The sequence below is a fragment of the Triticum aestivum genome, chromosome 6A, assembly GCF_018294505.1.
Source record: "Triticum aestivum cultivar Chinese Spring chromosome 6A, IWGSC CS RefSeq v2.1, whole genome shotgun sequence".
Taxonomy (NCBI): domain Eukaryota; kingdom Viridiplantae; phylum Streptophyta; class Magnoliopsida; order Poales; family Poaceae; genus Triticum; species Triticum aestivum.
Genome location: NC_057809.1, coordinates 203,511,645 through 203,534,445, shown reverse-complemented (window position 1 = coordinate 203,534,445; position 22,801 = coordinate 203,511,645). Strand labels below are relative to the sequence as shown.

General features: G+C 52.4%; 1 protein-coding gene across 1 annotated transcript in view; it reads right to left on the bottom strand.

Moving 5' to 3' along the window:
* Positions 1–21,726, bottom strand: part of LOC123130557 (serrate RNA effector molecule homolog) — a 37,293-nt gene extending 15,567 nt beyond the window's left edge. Inside the window, exon 1 of the mRNA XM_044550430.1 lies at positions 21,237–21,726. Within this exon, the coding sequence (XP_044406365.1) occupies positions 21,237–21,593 (357 nt within the window). The 5' untranslated portion in view covers positions 21,594–21,726. The remainder of the gene's footprint in view (positions 1–21,236) is intronic.
* Positions 21,727–22,801: the final 1,075 nt, after the last annotated feature.

Sequence of the window (22,801 nt, the reverse complement as noted above, 5' to 3'; positions counted from 1 at the left end):
CAGCCCATAGGAACACTTTGGAGCAACATCCGGGCCAGACCTACAACAAGATCCCCTCCATGTAGATCCGACGCGTCCGTGAGGGGGGGCACACCCCGGAGACGTGTGCCGCCTCTTCGGACATGCCACCACACCACCCCACATGTATGAGGGGCCGGTGCGACGCTCCAGTGGCATTGCTACCCCCAGGGCCCCGTCCCGCCTAACCCTGGAGCGGTTGACCACGAGATCTAGCCCTTTGACTTCCCACAGACGTGCTTTGACCAGTGGGCCTCTCCACCCGGTTGTGTCAGGTCAGCACAGAGGGACACCTAGGAGCAACATTCGGGGCCAAACCGACAGCTACATCCCCTCCGTGTAGACCCGATGCGTTCGTTTCCCCCCTCCAGGTGCCGGCGGCGGCGCCGTCTGTTAGGGGGACCACGCCCCGGAGATGTGTGCCGCCTCTTCGGACATGCCACAACACCACCCGGTTGTGGTAGGTCATCCGATATATATAAACACTTGGAGCAAAGTCCCCTTCGTATAGACCCGATGCAGCTGTTCCCCATTCCAGTTGCCGGCTGGCGGCAGCACCGTTCGTGAGGGGGGTCACACCGCTCTGTACAGAACCGAAAAATAATGTATGTATGCTTATTAACACATACGGTATGTAAGTTAGTTAAATAATAATAATGAAGAAAACAGTGAAGAAAAAGAAAAAAACTATATGTATGCTTATTAACACATACTATATGCTTATTAACACATATTATATGTATGCTTATTAACACAATCTATATGTATGCTTATTAACACATACTGTATGCTTAATAATAATAATAATAATAATATATGGAAAAAAAGAAAAAAAAAGGAAAAAAAACTATGCCGACGGCAAAGCCGTCGGTATAGCTGCGGCCAGGGCAGATGGACAGCGCCGCGGATTGATGACGTGTCAGATATGCCGACGGCTGCCGTCGGCATAGGTCCTGGTCGGTGCGCTCTGGATCGGTGACGTGTCACCCGTATCTATGCCGACGGCCGCCCGTCACGGCCGTCGGCATAGATTTGACGTCGTTAGCCGGCCGGGATGCCCGTTGTCGGCGGGCCCGCATCTATGCCGACGGCCTATATATGCCGATGGCAGCTGTAGGCGTAGTCTCGGATAAGCCGACGGCTGCTGTCGGCGTAGATGTGGATAGCCCGACGGCCGTTGTACGCCGACGGCCAGGAGCTAGCTGTCGGCATTGCTCGGACTAGGCCGACGGTAGCCGTCGGCATATATTTGGCTGTCGGCTTAGAGCCCTGTTCCGGTAGTGCCTGTAGACGAGCCGGCCGTAGTGGATGATCGCATGCAGAGATATGATTTAACCTTGCTTTCTAATGTGTCGTCAAGTCCTTCTGATGTGCATGCAGGTTCCAGCGACTCGACATCCTCTGGCTCTATGTTGCCATGCACACCGCATCGTCGCCATGCAGACGGGCCAGCTCCGACGTCCCCCGTCCTTCCAAGCGGGTCGCAGACTCCAGCCTCGTCTACAGCCGAGTCTTGCACCTCGCCTGGCCCAGACACGAGCTCTCCTGGCACGACGTCCCTAGCGTCTCCGACTTCCCCGAGCAAACAGGAGCCTCCTGCTGCTCCAACTCTGGAGCAGCGTCCGCCAGCTGCTCCTGCCACACGCACTTCACATCCGATGATAACGCGTCTCCGAAATAACGTCGTGAAGACGCTGGTACCCACGGATGGCACCGTGCGCTATGATCCTCGGCGTCGGGCCTTTCATGCTGAGCCACACACGTACCGTGACGCACTCCAGGATGAACAATGGCGCCCCGCCATGGAGGCCGAGTTCTCTGCTCTTCAGCAGAACAAGACATGGACTTTAGTTCCACGGCCGCCCAGAAAAAATGTTATTGGATGCAAATGGATTTTCAAGGTGAAGCACAAGTCTGATGGTTCTCTCGACAAGTTCAAAGCTCGTCTAGTCGCACGCGGCTTCACACAACAGTACGGAATTGACTACTCCGACACCTTCTCACCTGTGGTTAAGCCTGCAACCGTGCGACTCGTGCTCTGTCTTGCAGTTTCCCATGGATGGCAGCTTCGTCAGGTTGACATTAGCAATGCATTCCTGCATGGTATTCTCACTGAAGAAGGTTATATGCAGCAGCCACCCGGCTTCCAGGATCCCTCGCGTCCAGATTATGTGTGCAAGTTGCATAAAGCTTTATATGGCCTGAAACAGTCCCCTCGTGCCTGGTACACCCGACTGAGTGAACGTCTTCAGCAGCTTGGTTTCTATCCTTCAGCAGCTGACACATCTTTTTTCATTTTTGCACGCGGTGGTGTCACCATATACATGCTGGTTTATGTTGATGATATAGTCATTGTGAGTTCTTCATCATCGGCCATGACACGACTTCTTCAGCACCTCTCCGTCACATTTCCTGTGAAAGATCTTGGCTCTCTTAATTATTTTCTGGGCATTGAGGTGCTTCGCAATTCCGGGGGAATCACTCTTAATCAGAAGAAGTATGCTCTTGATCTTTTATAGCGTACAGACATGGCGAATTGCAAACCAGTCTCAACACCGATGTGCACTCATGAGAAGCTTAGTCGGGAATCTGGTCATCGACTGTCCGAAGATGAAGCTTTTCGTTAAAAAAGCACGGTTGGCGCTCTCGAATACTTGACCTTAACATGGCCTGATCTCTCATTCGCCGTTAATAAGGTGTGTCAGTACTTGTCCTGTCCGACTGATATTCATTGGGAAGCAGTGAAGAGAATACTTTGGTTTGTGAAAGGGACGGTGTCGACCGGCTTAAATATTCGGCGCTCGCCTTCAACTCTATTGAGTGTGTTCACGGATGCGGATTGGGCTGGCTGTAGCGATGATAGGCGTTCTACTAGCGGGTTCGCAATTTTCTTCGGTCCGAATCTTATTTCATGGAGTGCACGCAAGCAGCCGACCGTGTCTAGATCATCGACAGAAGCGGAATACAAAGCTTTGGCAAATGGTACGGCTAAAGCAACCTGGATACAATCATTATTAAAGGAACCACGTGTTCCTCAGCCTCGTGCGCCCGTCTTGTGGTGTGACAACCTCGGCGCAACATATCTCACGGTGAACCCGGTGTTCCATGCCCGCACGAAACACATCGAAGTTGATTTTCATTTTGTGAGAGAGAAGGTAGCCATGGGTGCTTTGGAGGTCAAATTTATTTCTTCAGCAGATCAAGTAGCTGATGCATTCACCAAGCCTCTCACTAAGGTTATGCTTACTCGATTACGTTCCAATCTAAACCTTAGCACAGGTTAAGATTGCGGGGGAATGTTAAGCAACGCATCCTTTGGATTCAGTTAGTGCTGCCTATTATCATCATTATAGATTAGTGCTAGAATGTGGAAGGTCTAGAGACCTTTCTCTTAATTATCCACCATCGCTTGAGCTGTAACTGAACCTGTACTTGATGTATATAAACTGAGCAATACTAGTGTAAGCCATCACGGCATTTCCATCTAGCTGACTAGTCGATCTTCCCGAACGGTAAAGTTATCATCTAATCACTCCTTCATCCTTTATTATTGCATGCATGCACAACACGTGGTGGCGCGGTGGAGCTCGCGATCATGCAGCACTTCGTTGGCGTTATCATCATCTTCCTCAAGCTAACCAAGACGACGAGGCTACTCCCGGACTTCACCAAGGCATGGAAGACGAGGACGCATCGATGGGGCTGCCGGCGTGCAGTCCGTTGGCCTCCTTTGTGGTGGCTACCCTTGGTGATGAGACCAACGACGTCTACTTCATCAAGCTGGAGTCCTGGAGGCGCGGAGCTCATAAGGATTCCGCCGTGTGCCGCGGAGGTTGCCGCCGCCGTGCCGCAGTGGATCGCTGCGCGGAGTTTGCCAAGATGACACCAATGTCAACTTTATCAAGCCGGCGCCATGGAGGACGAAGGCGTGGATGCTTGGGAGGATGCTGCCGCCATGCCGGGGTGGATGGCGCCACGGAGTTCGCCAAGATGACGCCAATCTCAACATCATCAACCTGGTGCCGCAAGGATCGTGCCGGGGAGCTCGCAAGAAGGAGAGGACGGAGGCGTGGCGCCTGTTGGGGATGCCGCCGACGTCTACTTCGTCAAGCTGGAGCCCGGAGGCGTGGAGCTCGCAGGGATTGCACCGTGTGCCGCGGAGGAAGGCGAGATGGAGCTCGCTAGGACGACGCCTGTCTTCTTCTTCATCAAGCCGGTGCCATGGAGGACAAAGGCGTGGAGGCTCGCAACGATGGCGTCGCCGTGCCGCGGTGGATAGCGGCACGGGGCTCACCAAGACGACACCAACGCCAATATCATCAAGCCGGTGCCATGGAGGACAGAGGCGTGGAGCTAGCAAGGATGCCGCTGCCGTGCCGCGGTGGATGGCACCCCGGAGTTTGCCAAGATGACGCCAATGTCAACAACATCAACCCGGTACCGCGAAGGATCGTGGTGTGGAGCTCGCAAGGAGGACACCACCAATGTCTACCTCGTCAAGATGGAGCCCGTGACCCAGAGCCATGAAGATGACACACGCCCTCGGTGCTGCCCGCAACACGAAGCCCGCGATGAAAAGAAGATGGTGCTATGCAATGACGTGGATTCACCAACCCTTACCACTACATGGTGCTATTTTCGACACGAAGCCCATGAAGACGAGGCGTGATGGCGAGGAGGCGACGTGACTTCACCAACACTAACTCCCGATGGCCCTGTGAGGCGGTGCCCTTGTCTTGAAGGACTGTCGTAAACACAACGTCCAGCCGAGACAAGGCACTAACCACACCGGCATTGCCGATACGAGAGAGCGTTGGTTTTACATCAACGCTGGTCTCCACAAAATATTACTCCCGTGAGGAAACCCCTTGCATACCCGATGAAGCCACTGCATCGTCAGGAAGTCCGAGCTGAGCAGGACCCATGCAACTTCAACACCAACTACATCGACGCTGTCAAGACCGACGAGGCGCGACGGCGAGGGCAAACATGGCCAGCACAAAGCCATGTTTTGAGCGGCATGTGTACCGACGAGGACACGAGCTTTGCCGCCGCCCACACCATACACTCACACCATCATCATCATGCATGGAGAATGCGAAGCGAAGACGACGAAGACGACCACACAGCTTAATCGGAGGTATCTCGCGGAGCAACCCACGGGAGTAATTAACCGGGAGCTTTTCGAGGCCCCGGGAACCAGGAGACCGCACATCGCCATAGTCAGGCAGGCCGCGCTACTAGGCCACGGAGCGCGACCATTTTTTATGGGACCTTGTAATTTTTTCATCCAAAGAGATAAATGAAATACTTGTTTCCCGTATCACTTTTCTTTGTGTACTATGGTACACTGGCACGCCCGCATTTTTCTTTTCCCCGGCGCATGAGAGAAATCCATACTCCTCTTCCCTTCTTCTCGGAGTGCTTATAAGATTTTTCTCGTGTCAAACAAATTGGCACGCCCGGTGGGACCTAGTTTTCCTCCCATCTTCGCTTCATTGTGGTCGTCTGAATCATCTTCGCTCGTCTCCCAACCTGCACAACATGCTGCATGACAAGGCGAAAGCGAGGATTTCCGCTCATCAAGATCCCTTTCATGCAGGTGGACTGTCCCGCGACAGCAACTCGGAGCCGGTGATGATCCAATTTGGATCAATGCCGCCCATGGTCGTCATCGAGCTTGGCGAGAAGGTCTACATCCATCAAGCCCAGGATCCTGCGCAGTTTCAAACTATGCAGTCGAAGAAGGCACTAAGGCGGGAGGCTGCCAGGATGAAGAAGAAGCATCGCGAGCTAATGCTTGAGGCGCGCGCCCTGTTGAAGGAATCGACAAGGGAGGATATGAAAGGTGATGTGGAGGCAGCTCAACGCCTCCGCACCAGAGCCGCCAACAGGCGGTCTAGTGCGGTGTCCCTCCACACCCCTACCACGACTACGCATTCGGAGCCGCTGAAACCAACTCTGCGGCGCACTGAGGTAGAGCTTCTCGGCCATGTCCCATAATTTGCGTAGGCTCATGGCCAACGCTTGTTTGTCGGATAGCCCTCATCCCCTACGCAACTACAGGAGGAAGTACTGCAAGGTACAGTTACTCCACCAACAGATAGCCTCCCACATCGCTCAGAGCACGGTGCCGGAGGAGGATTGGTCCCTCGGCGCCATGGACCTAGCTGATAAGGTGTTCACTTACCGAAGCACCTTAACCCCTCCGTATGACTTGTTCCCTGATGATTGGGCATATGAGCCATGCAAGGTCAAGGAATTGGTGAGACACGCCATCATGAAGGAGTTCTAGAAGCGGCGCTCATGCAAAGAGCCCGTTCTACCAGGCCCTACTGTCTCCCTCAACATTGGCGACACTCGAAGGGGTGCATGGGCACCGTGTCTCCACAACTCGGCGGTCGACGGAAGGTCTCTCCCGAACAACAACAGGTTTTCCACCCTTCGGCATGAAGCACCCGCGCCACGGGACGACGACCTACGGCGAGAATTTTGCCAACTCCAAGAGCAGATGAACAATATCCAGAGAAGGCTCCAAGATCCAACGGCACCAAGTGCATCGTCGGCTCAAGCTGCAGGAAGGATGAGGCGTCAAGCCCCAAGCCATCGTCCTCAATATGAGCGCCAGACTTTGGCGCCTCGGCGATAACCTTCACCAACTCGACACTTCCCACAAGGGAGATATCCCAACATGCCTCCATGTTGGAACCGATGGTCAAGACATCAAGACGATGAGAGGGACCCCCGGCCCACTCAACAGTGGCAACCACGGGAACCTTTGCGACAGGCACTTCCACCACGACCTTCGTCACCTCCCAGGCGGGGACATCAAGACGATGAGAGGGACCCTCGGCCCACTCAACAGTGGCCACCACAGGAACCTTTGCGATCGACACTTCTACCATGACCTTCATCACCTCCTAGGCGGGGAGATCGGCCACAGCTGCAAGCGATGACGGACAGGACTTCATCCTCCATGAGGCGCCCTGCACTAGCACTCCTACGCACGCCACATGTACAAAGGGATGGTATCTTTCCAACGGAGAACCAGCGCAAGCGCGAGAGGCGTCAGAGAAACCGTCATGTTCTTTATAAAGAACTTGAGGACTTAGTCCTTCGACACACTCAGGTATGTTTACGACCCGATGGTGGGGTTGTTCAAGAAAATGACAGGATCAAGTTTCGCATCTCCCCCGACTTGGAGCGGCATGAGCGTTATAGCTACCTGCTCAGCCGGTTGGCGCTGAAACGACGCAAGACATCCACGAGAAGCACTGAGCAAGGGAGCAAGGTGGTTCCTTCTTCATCCCTTCCCCAGAAGAATGATGAACGTGTGAAGGCGACTGCACCCCCACCCCCACTAGAGAATCAGAAGATGCCAGCGCCGACGGCCACACCGATGGAAGGCGTTGAAGAAGCCAAGCTTACGTTCTCCTCCAACAACGAAGTAGCTTCCGATGGTACAGCCAACGCTGCCCTCCCACAAGAAGCAACACTTCCCATGGAGTTTCCTCTTGTTCCCTCTGAAAGGATGGACCAAGATGGAGAAGCCCAGGCTCAGCAGGAGGCTGAAAAAGCGAAGGAATCCACTGAGAAGAACCTTGCCTTGTGCGGTACTCTTGGAGTGCAGCCAAGTGAAGGGTCAAGTAATGGATGGCGGCCTCCTGCCATCACCGAGGAGTTCGACTATCCTTCTGAAGAAGAGATTGCGCTGAACCCAAAGGCAGACTTCCAGAGGACCTTCCTACCACGCCTTGGCCTTGTTCGTGCATGGCTCAGTGGTGCAGAGGGGGATGCCAAGACGAGCTCATCGACGTCGTAAGAAGTTGCAAGATCCAGGGCCACGTGTCTTCCTGTGACAACAGGGAAAGGCTCATTAGGTGCAGGGAGCACTTCACAAAATGAAGATATATACAAGCGTCACTACACCGACATTACATCAAGGCTTCCGCAAGACCTTGAAGGACGACGAGAAGTTGCAGACCGGCCAGGGGCCAACACAAGATTAAAATCCATCGCCCGTCAAGGCATGACGGATGGGTTTCCCAGAGATTGAGAATGCCAAGATAACCTTGATGATGATGAAGGCTTCTCCGATTCATCTTCCTCGTCATCGTTGGAGAGTCGCCCGCACTCCCCTCGTTACCATAAACTAGCTTCATCGGTTTTGTCAGATTACGAGGGAGGCGATGAAGACCTCCGCACCGCGCCCGTTCGCATGGTGAATCATGGTGATAGCCTTGTGGATAAGGATCCTGCTGCCAAGCCACCCGTTGATGGCACCCAGGGCCCAAGTGCTGTAAACAAAGTAGCACCACAAGAAGTGTCTCTAGAAGAAGAAGTCAAAAGCCAACGCCAGACGATTGACCAGTTGGCGTCAAAGCTTGACCAGTTCATTGAGCTCATGATGAACAACCAAGGCGTTCCTCCACAAGGCGTGCTGCAGCGAGTGGTGGATCCGCAAGAGGAGGAACTCAAGGTGGGCCCTCCTGCTAGGGTGCCCTTAAATGATGTGCCTCAACATGACCCCAACACACAAGCTCGGCCTTGGGTTAGCCCTGCTGGTTCTACCAACGCAGTACCACGCGCGGTTATGCTGAAGGACTACCACGACATGGTCGGGGATATGGTGGACAAGAAGTTGAAGCAAATGGCGATAGATCAAGCCCCTCGTACCTCCAAGAGTGAGCTGGAGAAGCCTTATGAGGCGTGGCATGACATGATGGCGTATCCCGCAGGGTGGCACCCACCAAAGTTCCGTCAATTTGATGGAACCAGTGATGCAAGGGAGCACTTGGCGTACTTCAAGGCGGCATGCGGCGACACAGCAAACAACCCGTCACTTCTCCTTCGCCAATTCTCAGGGTCATTAACCAGGCCCGCCTTCCATTGGTACAACCATTTACCGGTTGGGTCCATTGGGAGTTGGGTGGCCATGAAAGAGGTTTTCAAGAAGCACTTCGTTGCCATGAAGAAGGACTTCTCGATTGTCGAGCTGGCACAAGTCCGACAACAACGAGATGAGTCCATTGATGACTACATCATCCGCTTCCGCAATAGTTATGTGCGTCTCGCCAGGGAGATGCACCTCGAGGATGCCATTGAGATGTGCATCCATGGGATGCAACAACATTGGTCACTTGAAGTCTCTCGGCATGAGCCTAGAACTTTTAGTGCCCTCAGCACGGCAGTAGCGGCCACGAAACTTGAGTTTGAGAAATCACCATAGATAATGGAGCTCTATAAGAATGCCAGTGCATTTGATCCCGCCAAGCGCTTCGCCTCGACGTCCAAGCAAATCAACAACGGTAGCAGGGCGAAGGCACCAGCTAAAACGAACACCACCAAGGTCTTCTCGTCTGCACCGCAAGGCCATGTGCCCATCTTAGGTGCAAGAGGCAAACAAGCTGGAGGGAGGCAACGCCCGTCGATGCAGGAGCTCCTCAAGAAGCAGTACGTCTTCCGTCGGGAGCTCATCAAGGACATGTTCGACCATTTGATGGAACATCGAGCCTTGAGCTTACCAGAGCCTCGGAGGCCTGATCAGGTGAGGATGACAGATAATCCTTTATTTTGCCCATATCACAGGTATGTGGGACATGTCATTGAAGATTGTGTCGTGTTCAAAGAATGGCTCCAAAGAGCCATTAATGAGAGGAGGATCAACCTTGACCCAGAAGCTATCAACCCAGATTACCATGCAGTAAACATGGTGAGCATGAAGTTACCATCTCCGCCAAGTGAAGACACGAAGCTCGAAGAAACATGGGTGCCACTGGCCCAAGTTTAAGGCCAGCTATCCAACCTTGTCCTCTCCAAGACGCTGGTATCTCCCTTTCGGCCACAGGTGACCCCAACCATTCCCGGGGAGGAGCCTTGGAGGATGGTGCACCGAAGACCGTACACAAGGAGGTTTCCACCCCGACATCCTCGCTCGGCTTTGCCAGAACGAGCTCCCCCAAGAATTCTAAGGCAGTTCGATCCAAGTCAACGCCGACCTCCATCAATATTTGTCCCTATGTCAGAGGGAGATGAGCCTTTTCCTCGACGGGGGCATGTGCTACCAACCTTGGCGCAGTTCTTGCCACCCAGCTGGGGGCAAGCACCAGCAAAGGAGGGGGAGAAAGTTCAAGAAGGAGCCAGCTCATCCCAATCACCAAGCATAGAGAGTTGCAACATCATCCATGACTACAGCGACACCCCTTCCGAAGACGTGTTTACTCCTGAAGAGCAAGTTGTCCTCCACGCCGAAGAGGCGACAAAGGAAGTGCCATTGGAAGAGGTGAACATGAACCTGCGTGGGGGCAAAGTCCTACCTGAACCACTAAAGATCAAGCCAACCGCCCCAAAGGAGGTGCCTGTGCAGGAGGAGGAATCTGAACACCAAGGCCAAGAGAAGATGAAGGCACGTGACGTCGACTACGACATCATCGCCCACCTCAAGCGGATCCCTGCACTTTTGAGTGTGCACGATGCGCTCATGATGGTGCCTGACCTTCACGAAGCCCTTATCAAGGCGCTCCAAGCTCCGGAACTCTACAAGGTGTCCATGGCGAAACACCGTCTTTGCTCCAGCCCCTTGTTCATGAACGAGATCACATTCGACGAGGATGATAAGATCATAGATGATGGTGACCACAACCGGCCATTGTATGTGGAGGGTAATATTGGTGTTGCACATCTTCGCAGGATCCTCATAGACCCAGGGTCTGCCGTGAACATTCTCCCTCTTCGGAGTTTGACGCGGGTAGGTTTTACGGTGGAAGACTTGGAGGCTACTGACGTGATGATCTGCGGCTTCGACAACCAAGGGAAGCCTACGCTAGGTGCCTTTACATTGAAGATCCAGATGTCAACTTTTAGCTTCAAGGTGCGATTCTTCGTCATCGAGGCGAATACCTCCTACTCTGCCCTTCTAGGAAGACCGTGGATCCACAAGTACCGTGTCGTTCCATCCACCCTCCATCAATGCTTGAAGTTCCTCGACACCAGCGGTACACAAAAGCGCATCATCGGCAACATATCTCCTTATACTATGCAAGAGTCTCACCATGCAAATGCGAAGTACTATTTCCCCATTGTAGACAGCGACCAGCAGTTGGGGCGCACAACACCTCCGGTGGATCTTTTGACCAAACCAGGTTTAGGGCCAGTAGCCGAGATGAAGCTCCCCATCATGCTGATCTCACCTGCCGATGCAAAGGGCTCCTCCCCTCGGACCTACAGGGGCCAAGTCCATAGGAGGCCATCTTCATCTGTGTGGTACGACTATAGCCCCTCTTCCCAATTGCAGGTAGGGAGCTCTACTTCGACATCATGTGGAATAGGATCTTCTATGCCTGGTCCAGTGGCCCCATTACTGTTGAAGGCAAGGTTCCCGACATCAACACCAATCACGCTGAGGTCGGCCACGACAATTTCTCAAGAGGCTACCACTTCTTCATCAACTTTGGCACGCCAAGAGCCCATTTGTTTAACACTTGGAAGCTCTGCAGGTGCCCAGGAAGGCTCCAGGACGCTAACAGGCGACAATGATGCGCCACCACCCATCACGCTACGGGCACGCAACCCCCGGAGGGAAGAGCCTGCGCCCGTACCAATTGCCGATAGAAGAAGAATAAAAGAAGTGGAGGAAGTCGCAAGGGGAGCTCAAGGCGTACAACCCCCGTCGCTCTATATCTCAGTGACTTCCCCATTGGAGGTTTGGGCAATCCCCAGTTTGTCCGGATCTAGAGTCCAGACCATTTTCTACAAAGTCCTGCAGGTAAAACAATGTGATTTTGTATTTGAATTTCCCCAAACTTGTAGTGACCCAGAGGAGGTACTACCGACAATGAAGGCGGAGCCCAAGATGGTTCGTTTGTTGGAGAAGGTCGGGATCACTCTTGGGCAGAACAACAGGATGCCTTCACCACCCGCCATATGCGAGGAATGGTGGAGACAAGCGGAAGACCTCATCAAGCAAAAAGGCAAAGCTCAACCAAAGGTTGGGCTTGGCTACAACAACCTCGACGCCCCGGCAGTGAGGGGAAGCTCAGCTCCATGCAAGCACCACGATAACCAGAAGATAGAAGGCGACCGATGCTAGAAGGAGACTTCTACAACAATGACACGCCTTTTGGGTTGAAGAATGCAGGTGCAATATATCAGCATGCCATGACATGCGTCCTTGGCGATCCGACACACGATGTGATGGAATGTTGTACCTACGACGTCCCTGTTGATGAAGAGGAGGAGCTCGGTGTCGGAACACGAGTCAACTGCCACGCCATGTCCGTCTCATCAAGCGATGAGTCCGACACTTTGTCCGCCGTTCCTCATCAACAACACTCTACCAACGGTGAGCCAAGTGACGCCGAGGAACTTAGCTCCATATCGGCACCACATGAGTTAGAAGATGGAGGACAACCCACCATCGATGATCTCGTCCAAGTCAACCTTGGAACAGAGGATGACCCACGCCCCACTTTCGTTAGCGCCACGCTGATGGAAGAGGAGCGGGAGGACTATCAAAGCTTCTTGATGGAGTACCGAGACTGCTTCGCCTGGAGTTACAAGGAGATGCCAGGTTTGGACCCTTGTGTCGCTACGCACAAGTTGGCGATTGACCCACGGTTCCGTCCCATCAAGCAGCAACCATGACGGTTACATCCAGAACTTGAAGATGATGTCAAGCTAATCGCCGCAGGTTTCATCAAGGAGACAAAGTATCCACGGTGGGTCACCAATATTGTCCCGGTGGAGAAGAAGAATGGGCAGATACGAATCCGCCAGGACTTCCGCGACCTAAATCGGGCTTGCCCTAAGGATGACTTTCCTCTACCAATCCCAGAGATCATCATCGACTCCACCACAGGCCATGGCGCACTTTCCTTCATGGACGGTTCGTCGGGCTACAACCAGATCAAGATGGATCCCGATGACGCCATTGACACCGCTTTCAGGACCCCAAAGGGAAATTTCTACTACACTGTCATGCCGTTTGGACTGAAGAATGCTGGCGCAATGTACCAGCGTGCCATGACGTGCATTCTTGGTGATTTGATACATCATTCGGTGGAATGCTATGTTGATGACATGGTAGTCAAAACCAAGGATCGCAAGCATCATCAGGAGGATCTTCGAGTTGTCTTCGAGCGGTCACGTCAACATCAACTCAAGATGAACCCGATGAAGTGTGCCTTTGCTGTTCAGTCAGGCCTCTTCCTCGACTTTGTTGTTCGTCACCGAGGCATAGAGATCGAGCCTAAGAAGATCAAGGCCATCCTCGACATGCCACCGCCTCAAGATCTCAAAGAGTTGAGGTCATTGCAAGGGAAGCTAGCATACATCAGGCATTTCATCTCCAACCTCTCCGGACGCATCCAGCCCTTCTGGAGCCTCATGAAGAAAGGAGCTCCGTTCGTGTGGGATGAAGGATGCCAACGCGGATTTGATGAAATCAAAAGGTACCTCCTTAATCCACCTGTCTTGGCAGCTCCCGTGAAGGGGCGCCCACTCATTCTATACATTGCAGCGCAGCCTACTTCGATAGGCGCTTTGTTCGCCCAAAACAATGATGAAGGGAAGGAGGTGGCGTGTTATTACTTGAGCCGCACCATGGTGGGGCTGAGCGAAACTACTCTTCTATAGAGAAGTTGTGCTTGGCCCTAATCTTTGCTTTGAAGAAGCTCAGGCATTACACGTTGAAGCATGAAGTCCAGCTCGTCGCGAGGGCGGACCCCGTGAGGTACGTTTTAAGTCAGCCCGCGCTCATGGGGCGACTTGGAAAATGGGCACTTATCATGATGGAGTTTGACATCACCTTTGTGCCTCAAAAAGCAATCAAGGGTCAAGCCTTGGCGGAGTTTCTCACAGTGCACCCAATTCCAGATGACTCACCTCTAGTCACGAACCTCCCTGACGAGGAGGTTTTCAATGTCAACCTCGACGCATCATGGGAGCTTTACTTTGACGGTGCCTCCCGCATGGACGCTGACCCCGATGGTACCCCAAGACGAAGAGCCGGTGCAGGTTTGGTGTTCAAGACGCCACAAGGAGGGGTGATGTATCACTCATTTTCCCTCCTCAAAGAAGAATGCTCCAACAACGAAGCAGAGTACGAGGTGCTCATCTTCGGCCTCCTCTTGGCGCTCTCCATGGAGGTTTGTTCCTTGCGGGCTTATGGAGACTCTCAACTCATCATTCGTCAAGTCAGCGACATCTATGAGGTTCGCAAGCCTGAACTAGTGCCGTACTATTCCGCGGCCCAGAATCTAATGGAAAAATTTCAACATGTTGAAGTGCTCCATGTCCCGCGAAGTAGGAATGCACCTGCTGATGCCTTGGCGAAACTAGCAGCGGCGTTGGTGCTCCCAGATAATAAAACAATGCAGGTGAACGTGGAAGAAAGGTGGCTACTCCCGGATGTTTTGGAGCTCATCCCGGCGGAGTACGAAGTCAATACCGTCATGACAAATGCCGTAGAGGAGGGCGAGTGGTTGCGACCATTCCTCGACTACTTCAAGCATGGGAGCCTCCCCGACGATCCTGTCATGAGGCGCCAACTACAACGACGACTTCCTTTCTACCTTTTTGAAGTAGGTGTCCTATATAGGCGTTCGCATGGGCAGGAGGTCCTACTTCGATGCGTCAACCGAAGAGAAGCCGACAAGATCCTACAGGAGATGCATCATGGAGTCTGCGGCGGGCACCAAGGAGGGGCCAAGATGTATCATAGTATACGTCTAGCAGGATACTACTAGCCCGGCATTATGTCAGACTGCCTTTGGGTGGCTAGATCGTGCCACAACTGTCAAGTTCATGGTGATTTCAAGCATAGGCCGCCAGTCCCTCTTCACCCTACCATTTCCTCTTGGCCATTCGATGCCTGGGGAATCGATGTCATCAGCCCTATCGACCCTCCATCTTCCAGGGGGCACCGCTTCATCCTCGCCGCGACGGACTACTTCTCGAAGTGGGCGGAAGCTGTTCCGTTACGGGAGGTGAAGAGTGACAACGTCATCAACTTCCTAGAGCGGAACATCATATATCGCTTTGGGATACCTCACCGGATCACCTCCGACAACGGCAAGGCCTTCAAGTCCAACAAGATGTACAGGTTCATGGAGAAGTACAAGATCAAGTGGAACTACTCCGCCGGCTACTACCCTCAAGCTAACGGTGCGATCGAGGCTTTCAACAAGACACTCGGCAAGATACTCAAGAAGACAGTGACAAGGAATCGGAGAGACTGGCATGATCGTCTCTTCAAGTCCTTATGGGCGTACCGTGTCACAGTCCGTACCCCAACGCAGGCGACTCCGTTTTCTCTCGTTTACGGGAGTGAGGTGGTCCTACCACTGGAGGTTTAGCTACCCTCTTTGAGGATGGCTATCCAAGATGAGATCGCACAAGATGAACATGTACAACTGCGGTTTCAGGAGCTCGACGCCCTTGAAGAGGGGCGACTTAATGCCCTACAAAACCTGGAGCTTTACCGCCAGAATATGGTGAGAGCTTAAGACAAGCTCGTCAAGCAACGCGTCTTCCGAAAAGGCGAGTTGGTTCTCGTGCTCAGGCGGCCAATCGTCATGACGCACAAGACGAAGGGCAAGTTCGAGCCAAAGTGGGAAGGGCCATACGTCATTGAGCAAGTCTACGACGGGGGAGCATACCAGCTTGTCGATTCTCAGGGAGTCCGGCCAATGCCCCCAATCAATGGAAGGTTCCTCAAAAAATATTTTTCTTAAAATTTTGCCTCTTTTGTTTTTTCATTGGGAAAACTTTTTCTGTGGGCTTTCGGATCCATGATGCATTCTCCTTAGCATTTCGTGGATATATCTAGTTTTCCCCAATTTTTACGGACTAAGTCCAACAAAGAAAATGGCTTCCCCCTATCGCACTACGCTGTTGATTGAAGTTTCGGCTATCCTAGGACTTGTTGGAGGGTGGCACAATGTGTCAATTTGCAGGTGAAGCGGCTCCTACACCCACAATGCACGACACGTACTAGGTGTATGCTTCCGGAGGCAGCGAAGATGATTACTTGGGCACTTCTGAGTATTGAGACCCTACGCTCTTCATGTTTCCTGGCATGCCTCGTGTTCACAGAGGCTCGCACTCTAGGCAAGACTATAGGAAAAGATCATGGAGGGCTGCCTGACCCAACACAAGTTGGTTTGGTGCATAGTCACATGGCAACCCTGGTGTGCGCCACTAGAAGCCCCAGATAATGTGCTAGCGGGGTTTTTCCTAGTCCACAGAGGTGAACAGTTCCTTTCCAATTTCCCAAGGTGGGTCCCGAAGAATCCTGGAAGAAGAGTCCCCAACAAGTTCGAGCCGAATGTCAAAACAAGTCCATGAAGTCCGCGGCCAATCAATCATCCGCGTGAGCAATCAAGATGAAATTCTAAAAATCCAAGAAGCAAATTCAAGAAATAAAATCCCAACAATCCAAGAAGCAATCAAGCGGTCCCAAGCAGTAAGGAACCCACTGGAAGGAAGGCGGGAGGAAGCTGTTCACCACCCCTCAATATGCATAAAGAAAAATTGCCAAGCCGTTGACCCAAAACCATTTACCCTGAACTTATCACACCCAAGTCTCTAGGTTCATGAGGCATGTGCAGGGGGCATGTTGAGCTGTGGCAGCCCTCAATATGATGATGGGCTAGAGTATGAATTTTTGTTGCCTCTCGGAAGCATCCCGAAACACGGCGTCTTCATACACGTACACCAAAGCTATTTAAGTTGTTGAGTTGCAATCATCAAGGTCTTTCGACGGTTCCCAATGACAAGTCCTTCGGTAGCCTTCTTAGATATCACGCCTATAGCTGGTGTATAACGGGAAAGCCAACATTTTAAAACCCACAGATCTTTTCCCCCTCTCTTTATCGCATGTTTTCCTTTGGTGTTCCTAGTTGTGCTCCTCCAACATCTTTTGCAGCCATGGAGAGACACTCCCTATCGTCGTCGACGACATTCCGGCGACAAACCACTACATCGACCTACATCATGGGTGATTAGGGGCAGCAATACCCATGCATACATAACAACGCTGACAACACGTCGGCAACCAATGGTCTACACGGACGCACGCGATGGGCGCCATAAGGCAACACCTGCGCTCATGGCCCCGTCTCCAACAACAATGAAGCATGGGGGCAACGTCAAGCCCTCAATCATTCGTAAGGCTGATGGCGTTCCGGCATACCACCAGAATTGTCACACTCAATGAAGGGGAGGTATCGACGGTCTACCGATGCCTCGCCTACATCAACACGTGGAAATCATGGGAGCAGTGCCACGTGCCAGTGCGGCCAGCGTGAATCTGTGAAACCCTCCAATCAAGTCGGCTGGCACTGTAGCAGCTAGACGGTCGCGACGATATTGGTAAATTCTGGTTTTTGTTTTTAGGACAATGCATGATGTTTCGTCATTGGAATGAAGACAAAATAGGGTTGTTTCGTTGTCTGGCATCATGCCTGCTATATGATCCAGCGAACTCCCTAGAGAACACAAGTGTGGATGGTCATACCTACACTAAGATACATTGTTACTAATCAACCATCTTCAGAATGGCGCCCACGATCGTCCAACTCCAAACCGGGTCTTTAGGCTGCATGTGAATAATGCGCCAAGAAAAGTAAAAAAAATTCGTCGAGTCGAGCTCGATTTGCCTCGCACTCAAGCTCCACTCGACGAGGGGGCATTTGTTTGATGAGTTTTTGTCCACTATTGCATAAAATAATATATATATTTTTAATGAGATTTTTATGCAGGCTATAAATACAAAGGCAAAATTCATTTAGCATTGCACAATCATGAATGGCAAGCTGCCCACGTTCTTTCACATGCACGTTCATGAAATGTTGGTGCAAGAAATTCGTGTGCATGCGTACGTCCTGGCCACATGCACATTGGCTAGATGTAGTAGTCTAGCTTTGTACGTGTATGTATTCGGGTGTCTCGACCGGCCAGCAAGCTCGCGTGCGTACATATCCGAATACCCGTTTTGTATTTATACATCGTATGTGTATGTATTTGAGTATCTACGGCCGGTCGGCAAGGGCACAAATACATATCCGAATACCCGGTGCAAGTTACATGCACGGGAGCAGCCTGTGTGCGCTCGTATAATTGGCAAGCTTAAACATTAGGAAAACCAAGGACTCAACCGACCTCGTTGATTTTTGTTGAAAGGCATGCTGGAAGAAACAAGATATGCATCCGTTTGTTTCCTTTTCTTTGCGCAGACTTGGACATCAAGAAGAAGAATAGAAGGAAGAAATCAGCGGCGGGCTGCGTACAACGTCCAGCCCTTCCGTCCTATAAATACAGGAGCTACCACGTCCTGGCCGGCACGCAGAGACACCCAGCCACCAAGGCCGCCGCCATCACGTGCACAACAAATCCACACAGCAACACATCCACAAATCCATCGACCACATCCAGCCACCACGGTCACATAACTCGCGCAGCAAGAAGAAGTAGAAGGAGAGAAGAGAGATCGGCCTCGACATCTCGTCACAAGAACGCCAACGATCATCCGTACAAGAAGCCGGCGCCTCGACAGCAACATGAACACCAAGTCGATCTTCCCGAACGATAAAGTTATCATCTAATCACTCCTTCATCCTTTATTATTGCATGCATGCACAACACGTGGTGGCGCGGTGGAGCTCGCGATCATGCAGCACTTCATTGGCGTTATCATCATCTTCCTCAAGCTAACCAAGACGACGAGACTACTCCCGGACTTCACCAAGGCGTGGAAGACGAGGACGCGTCGATGGGGCTGCCGGCGCACAGTCCGTTGGCCTCCTTTTTGGTGGCTACCCTTGGTGATGAGGCCGACGACGTCTACTTCGTCAAGCTGGAGTCCTGAAGGCGCGGAGCTCGTAAGGATTCCGCCGTGTGCCGCGGAGGTTGCCGCCGCCGTGCCGCAGTGGATCGCGGCGCGGAGTTCGCCAAGATGACACCAATGTCAACTTCATCAAGCCGGCGCCATGGAGGACGAAGGCGTGGAGGCTCGGGAGGATGCCGCCGCCGTGCCGTGGTGGATGGCGCCACGGAGTTCGCCAAGATGACGCCAATCTCAACATCATCAACCTGGTGCCGCAAGGATCGTGCCGGGGAGCTCGCAAGAAGGAGAGGAGGGAGGCGTGGCGCCCGTTGGGGATGCCGCCGACGTCTACTTCGTCAAGCTGGAGCCCGGAGGCGTGGAGCTCGCAAGGATTGCGTCGTGTGCCGTGGAGGAAGGCGAGATGGAGCTCGCTAGGACGACGCCTTCTTCATCAAGCCGGTGCCATGGAGGACAAAGGCGTGAAGGCTCGCAACGATGGCGTCGACGTGCCGCGCTGGATAGCGGCGCGGAGCTCGCCAAGACGACACCAACGCCAATATCATCAAGCCGGTGCCATGGAGGACAGAGGCGTGGAGCTAGCAAGGATGCCGCTGCCGTGCCGCGGTGGATGGCGCCCCGGAGTTCGCCAAGATGACGCCAATGTCAACAACATCAACCCGGTACCGCGAAGGATCGTGGTGTGGAGCTCGCAAGGAGGACACCACCAATGTCTACCTCGTCAAGATGGAGCCCGCGACCCGGAGCCATGAAGATGACACACGCCCTCGGTGTTGCCCGCAACACGGAGCCCGCGATGCAAAGAAGATGGTGCTACGCAATGACGTGGCTTCATCAACCCTTACCACTACATGGTGCTATTTGCGACACGAAGCCCATGAAGACGAGGCGTGATGGCGAGGAGGCGACGTGACTTCACCAACACTAACTCCCGATGGCCCTGTGAGGCGGTGCCCTTGTCTTGAAGGACCGTCGTAAACACGGCGTCCAACCGAGACGAGGCACTAACCACACCGGCATTGCCGATACGAGCGAGCGTTGGTTTTACATCGACGCTGGTCTCCACAAAAGATTACTCCCGTGAGGCAACCCCTTGCATACCCGACGATGCCGCTACATCGTCAAGAAGTCCGAGCTGAGCAGGACCCATGCAACTTCAACACCAACTACATCGACGCTGTCAAGACCGACGAGGCGCGACGGCGAGGGCGAACATGGCCAGCACAAAGCCATGTTTTGAGCGGCATGTGTACCGACGAGGACACGAGCTTTGCCGCCGCCCACACCATACACTCACACCATCATCATCATGCATGAAGAATGCGAAGCGAAGACGACGAAGACGATCACACAGCTTAATCGGAGGTATCTCGCGGAGCAACCCGCGGGAGTAATTAACCGGAAACTTTTTGAGGCCCCGGGAACCAGGAGACTGCACATCGCCATAGTCAGGCGGGCCGCGCTAGTAGGCCACGGAGCGCAACCATTTTTTTATGGGACCTTGTAATTTTGTTCATCCAAAGAGATAAATGAAATACTTGTTTCCCGTATCACTTTTCTTTGTGTACTACGGTACACTGGCACGCCCGCATTTTTTTTCCCCGGCGCATGAGAGAAATCCATACTCCTTTTCTTCCCTTCTTCTCGGAGTGCTTATAAGATTTTTCTCGTGTCAAACAATTGTAAGTGAAAAACACTGAACATGGTGCCAGAAGAATCAGTGACATCATCAACATAACAATGAGAAATATTTCCGACGTAAACTAGAAATATAGGTTGACACTAATCATCATAAAACAACATTACTGTCTCCATGCTAGACAACATTGACATATTCCGTATCTGAATCACACACACATCGAACTTCCTAGAATGTCACATAGTGTAAAAAAACTGTACAACAAACAGTTAGGGTCTACGCACCATGAATCTTCACTGGTGCTTCGGTAAGGAGCGTGAGGTGGCACCTTCACTCGTCGGCTGTCTGCCCATTATCATACCATGCATAAATATAGCAAACCTAGTACAACGGAAGACACCTCATGTCCAATTCTCAAGATTCCAAGCTATACCCGTCGGTCATCACTATTGGCATCGTTAATTGTCACTCCACCAGTGGTACAAGCAAAGGACCACCACCAAGTAGTTATACTACTCTTCCCCACATCCTAAAGACCATGACCCAACTATGTAGAACAAGAATCAGCGGCTTCACTGACTGCAACCTTTCACGAAACTGAATCTTTGTACGATTCGGAAAGGCTCATTTCTATCACGAAGATACCGGCTGTACCGCTCTACCAATCTACTATAGATCAAAACCGGCTGCGAAACTCTAACATCAGTGGACGTGAAAGCAAAACGGGCACGCACTAACCTCCTCGGCGCCGGCCTTGCCGTCCGCGGCGGCGGAGGCGGTTTCCCAGACGGGACGCGGAGGGGCGGTGGTGGCGAAGTAGTCTTCGTCGTCCTCGTCCTCTACGTCGGCCCACGACTTCGACTTGAGCGGCGCGGGCGCCCAGAAAACCTCCGGCGGCGGCCGCGGCGCGTTCTCCTCCCCCTTCCCTGCCGCGGCGGCATTCTTGGTCCCATTCACCTTCCGCCCCGGAGTGGACGCCGATGCGGACGGCTTCTTCTTCTTCTTCTTCTTGAGCGCCTCGAGCGCGGCGAACACGTTGCCGCTGCCGATCCTCACGGCGGCCTCCGCGTCCCTCCGACCGGCGCCTCCGGCCATGGCCGGGGCCGCGTATCCAGCGAGGGGTCGGTGCCGAACTGGCCGGAACGGGAATCCAGCAGGGAGGAGCGGTCGGTGGGTGGGGTCCGGTTAGGGCAGGGAAGGAAGGACCCTTGCAACGAGGCGGCGACGGAGGAGAAGAGGAGATGGAGAGGGCAGGGGAGCGAAGGAGCGAGTGAGGTGGTAACGCCAGGTGGAGGCCAGGGTTGTGGGGCCCGCGGCTCTCGGTGGAGTGTCAGTGTCAGTGGGGAGGGTAGGTGGCAGGTTGGGTTGTGTTGCAAGGGTGAGTGGAGAGCTTCGTGCCGGTTTGAGGTTGGTCCTTGTTAACTTGAGCGTGAGTTTTTCTTTCTACTCTAGTGACTAAAACGTCTTATATTATTTGAAGTGTTTTTCTTTGTTGTTATTTTGTTAGGATTTTCTTGAACTATTTTTTCCTTTTTCTCGAGACGAATCACACGACCTTTTCTCCATTGTAGCTTCACCCATCCAGGGCAATTTGTTTTTCTTCTATTTTTTCTCAGCAACAACAACAGATGAATAGATAAAGTATAAAAGAATCGGAAAACCTCGGCGCCACTCATGGTGTGTGGTTGTCACTGTCTATGTAGGAAAAAAGGGATGTGATGGTACAACTAGGTTTTTCGTAGGTGACATTGTTGCAATAATGGGCAATTTGAAACGGGTTTAATTAACATCAATATCACCACAAGCGTGCTAGCAAAACTTGTCATGGATGAGATACTATGTATGCAAGTATGTGTGGAGTAATAAAGTAGCATGTCTACCTTATTTGCATATGAAGCAAACACAAGCACCAACAGCTAGATCATCGACACATAAGCAAAGGTAGCAAAAATCTCATTGTTGCTCGTGCTCATGGTGGTGAAGTGATCTTCGCAACAATGGTGCATAAGAGAAGTGGCGATACCAGAAGTAGCCCGATAGAAGAAGTCATCGCAATCAAAATACTCCCTCTGTAAAGAAATATAAGAGCGTTTAGATCACTAAGTCCTAAATAGTGATCTAAACGCTCTTATATACTTAGTGATCTAAAACCTCTTATATTTCTTTACGAAGGGAGTACCACATGACTGCAAATATCGTATACATAGTAGTAGATTGATGAAGTTGTTGTAAGCGAACAAGCGAGCAGTCGCACCAACACTCTTCAAAAATCTTATTGCATGTCACTCGTTTCAGGTTCTTGG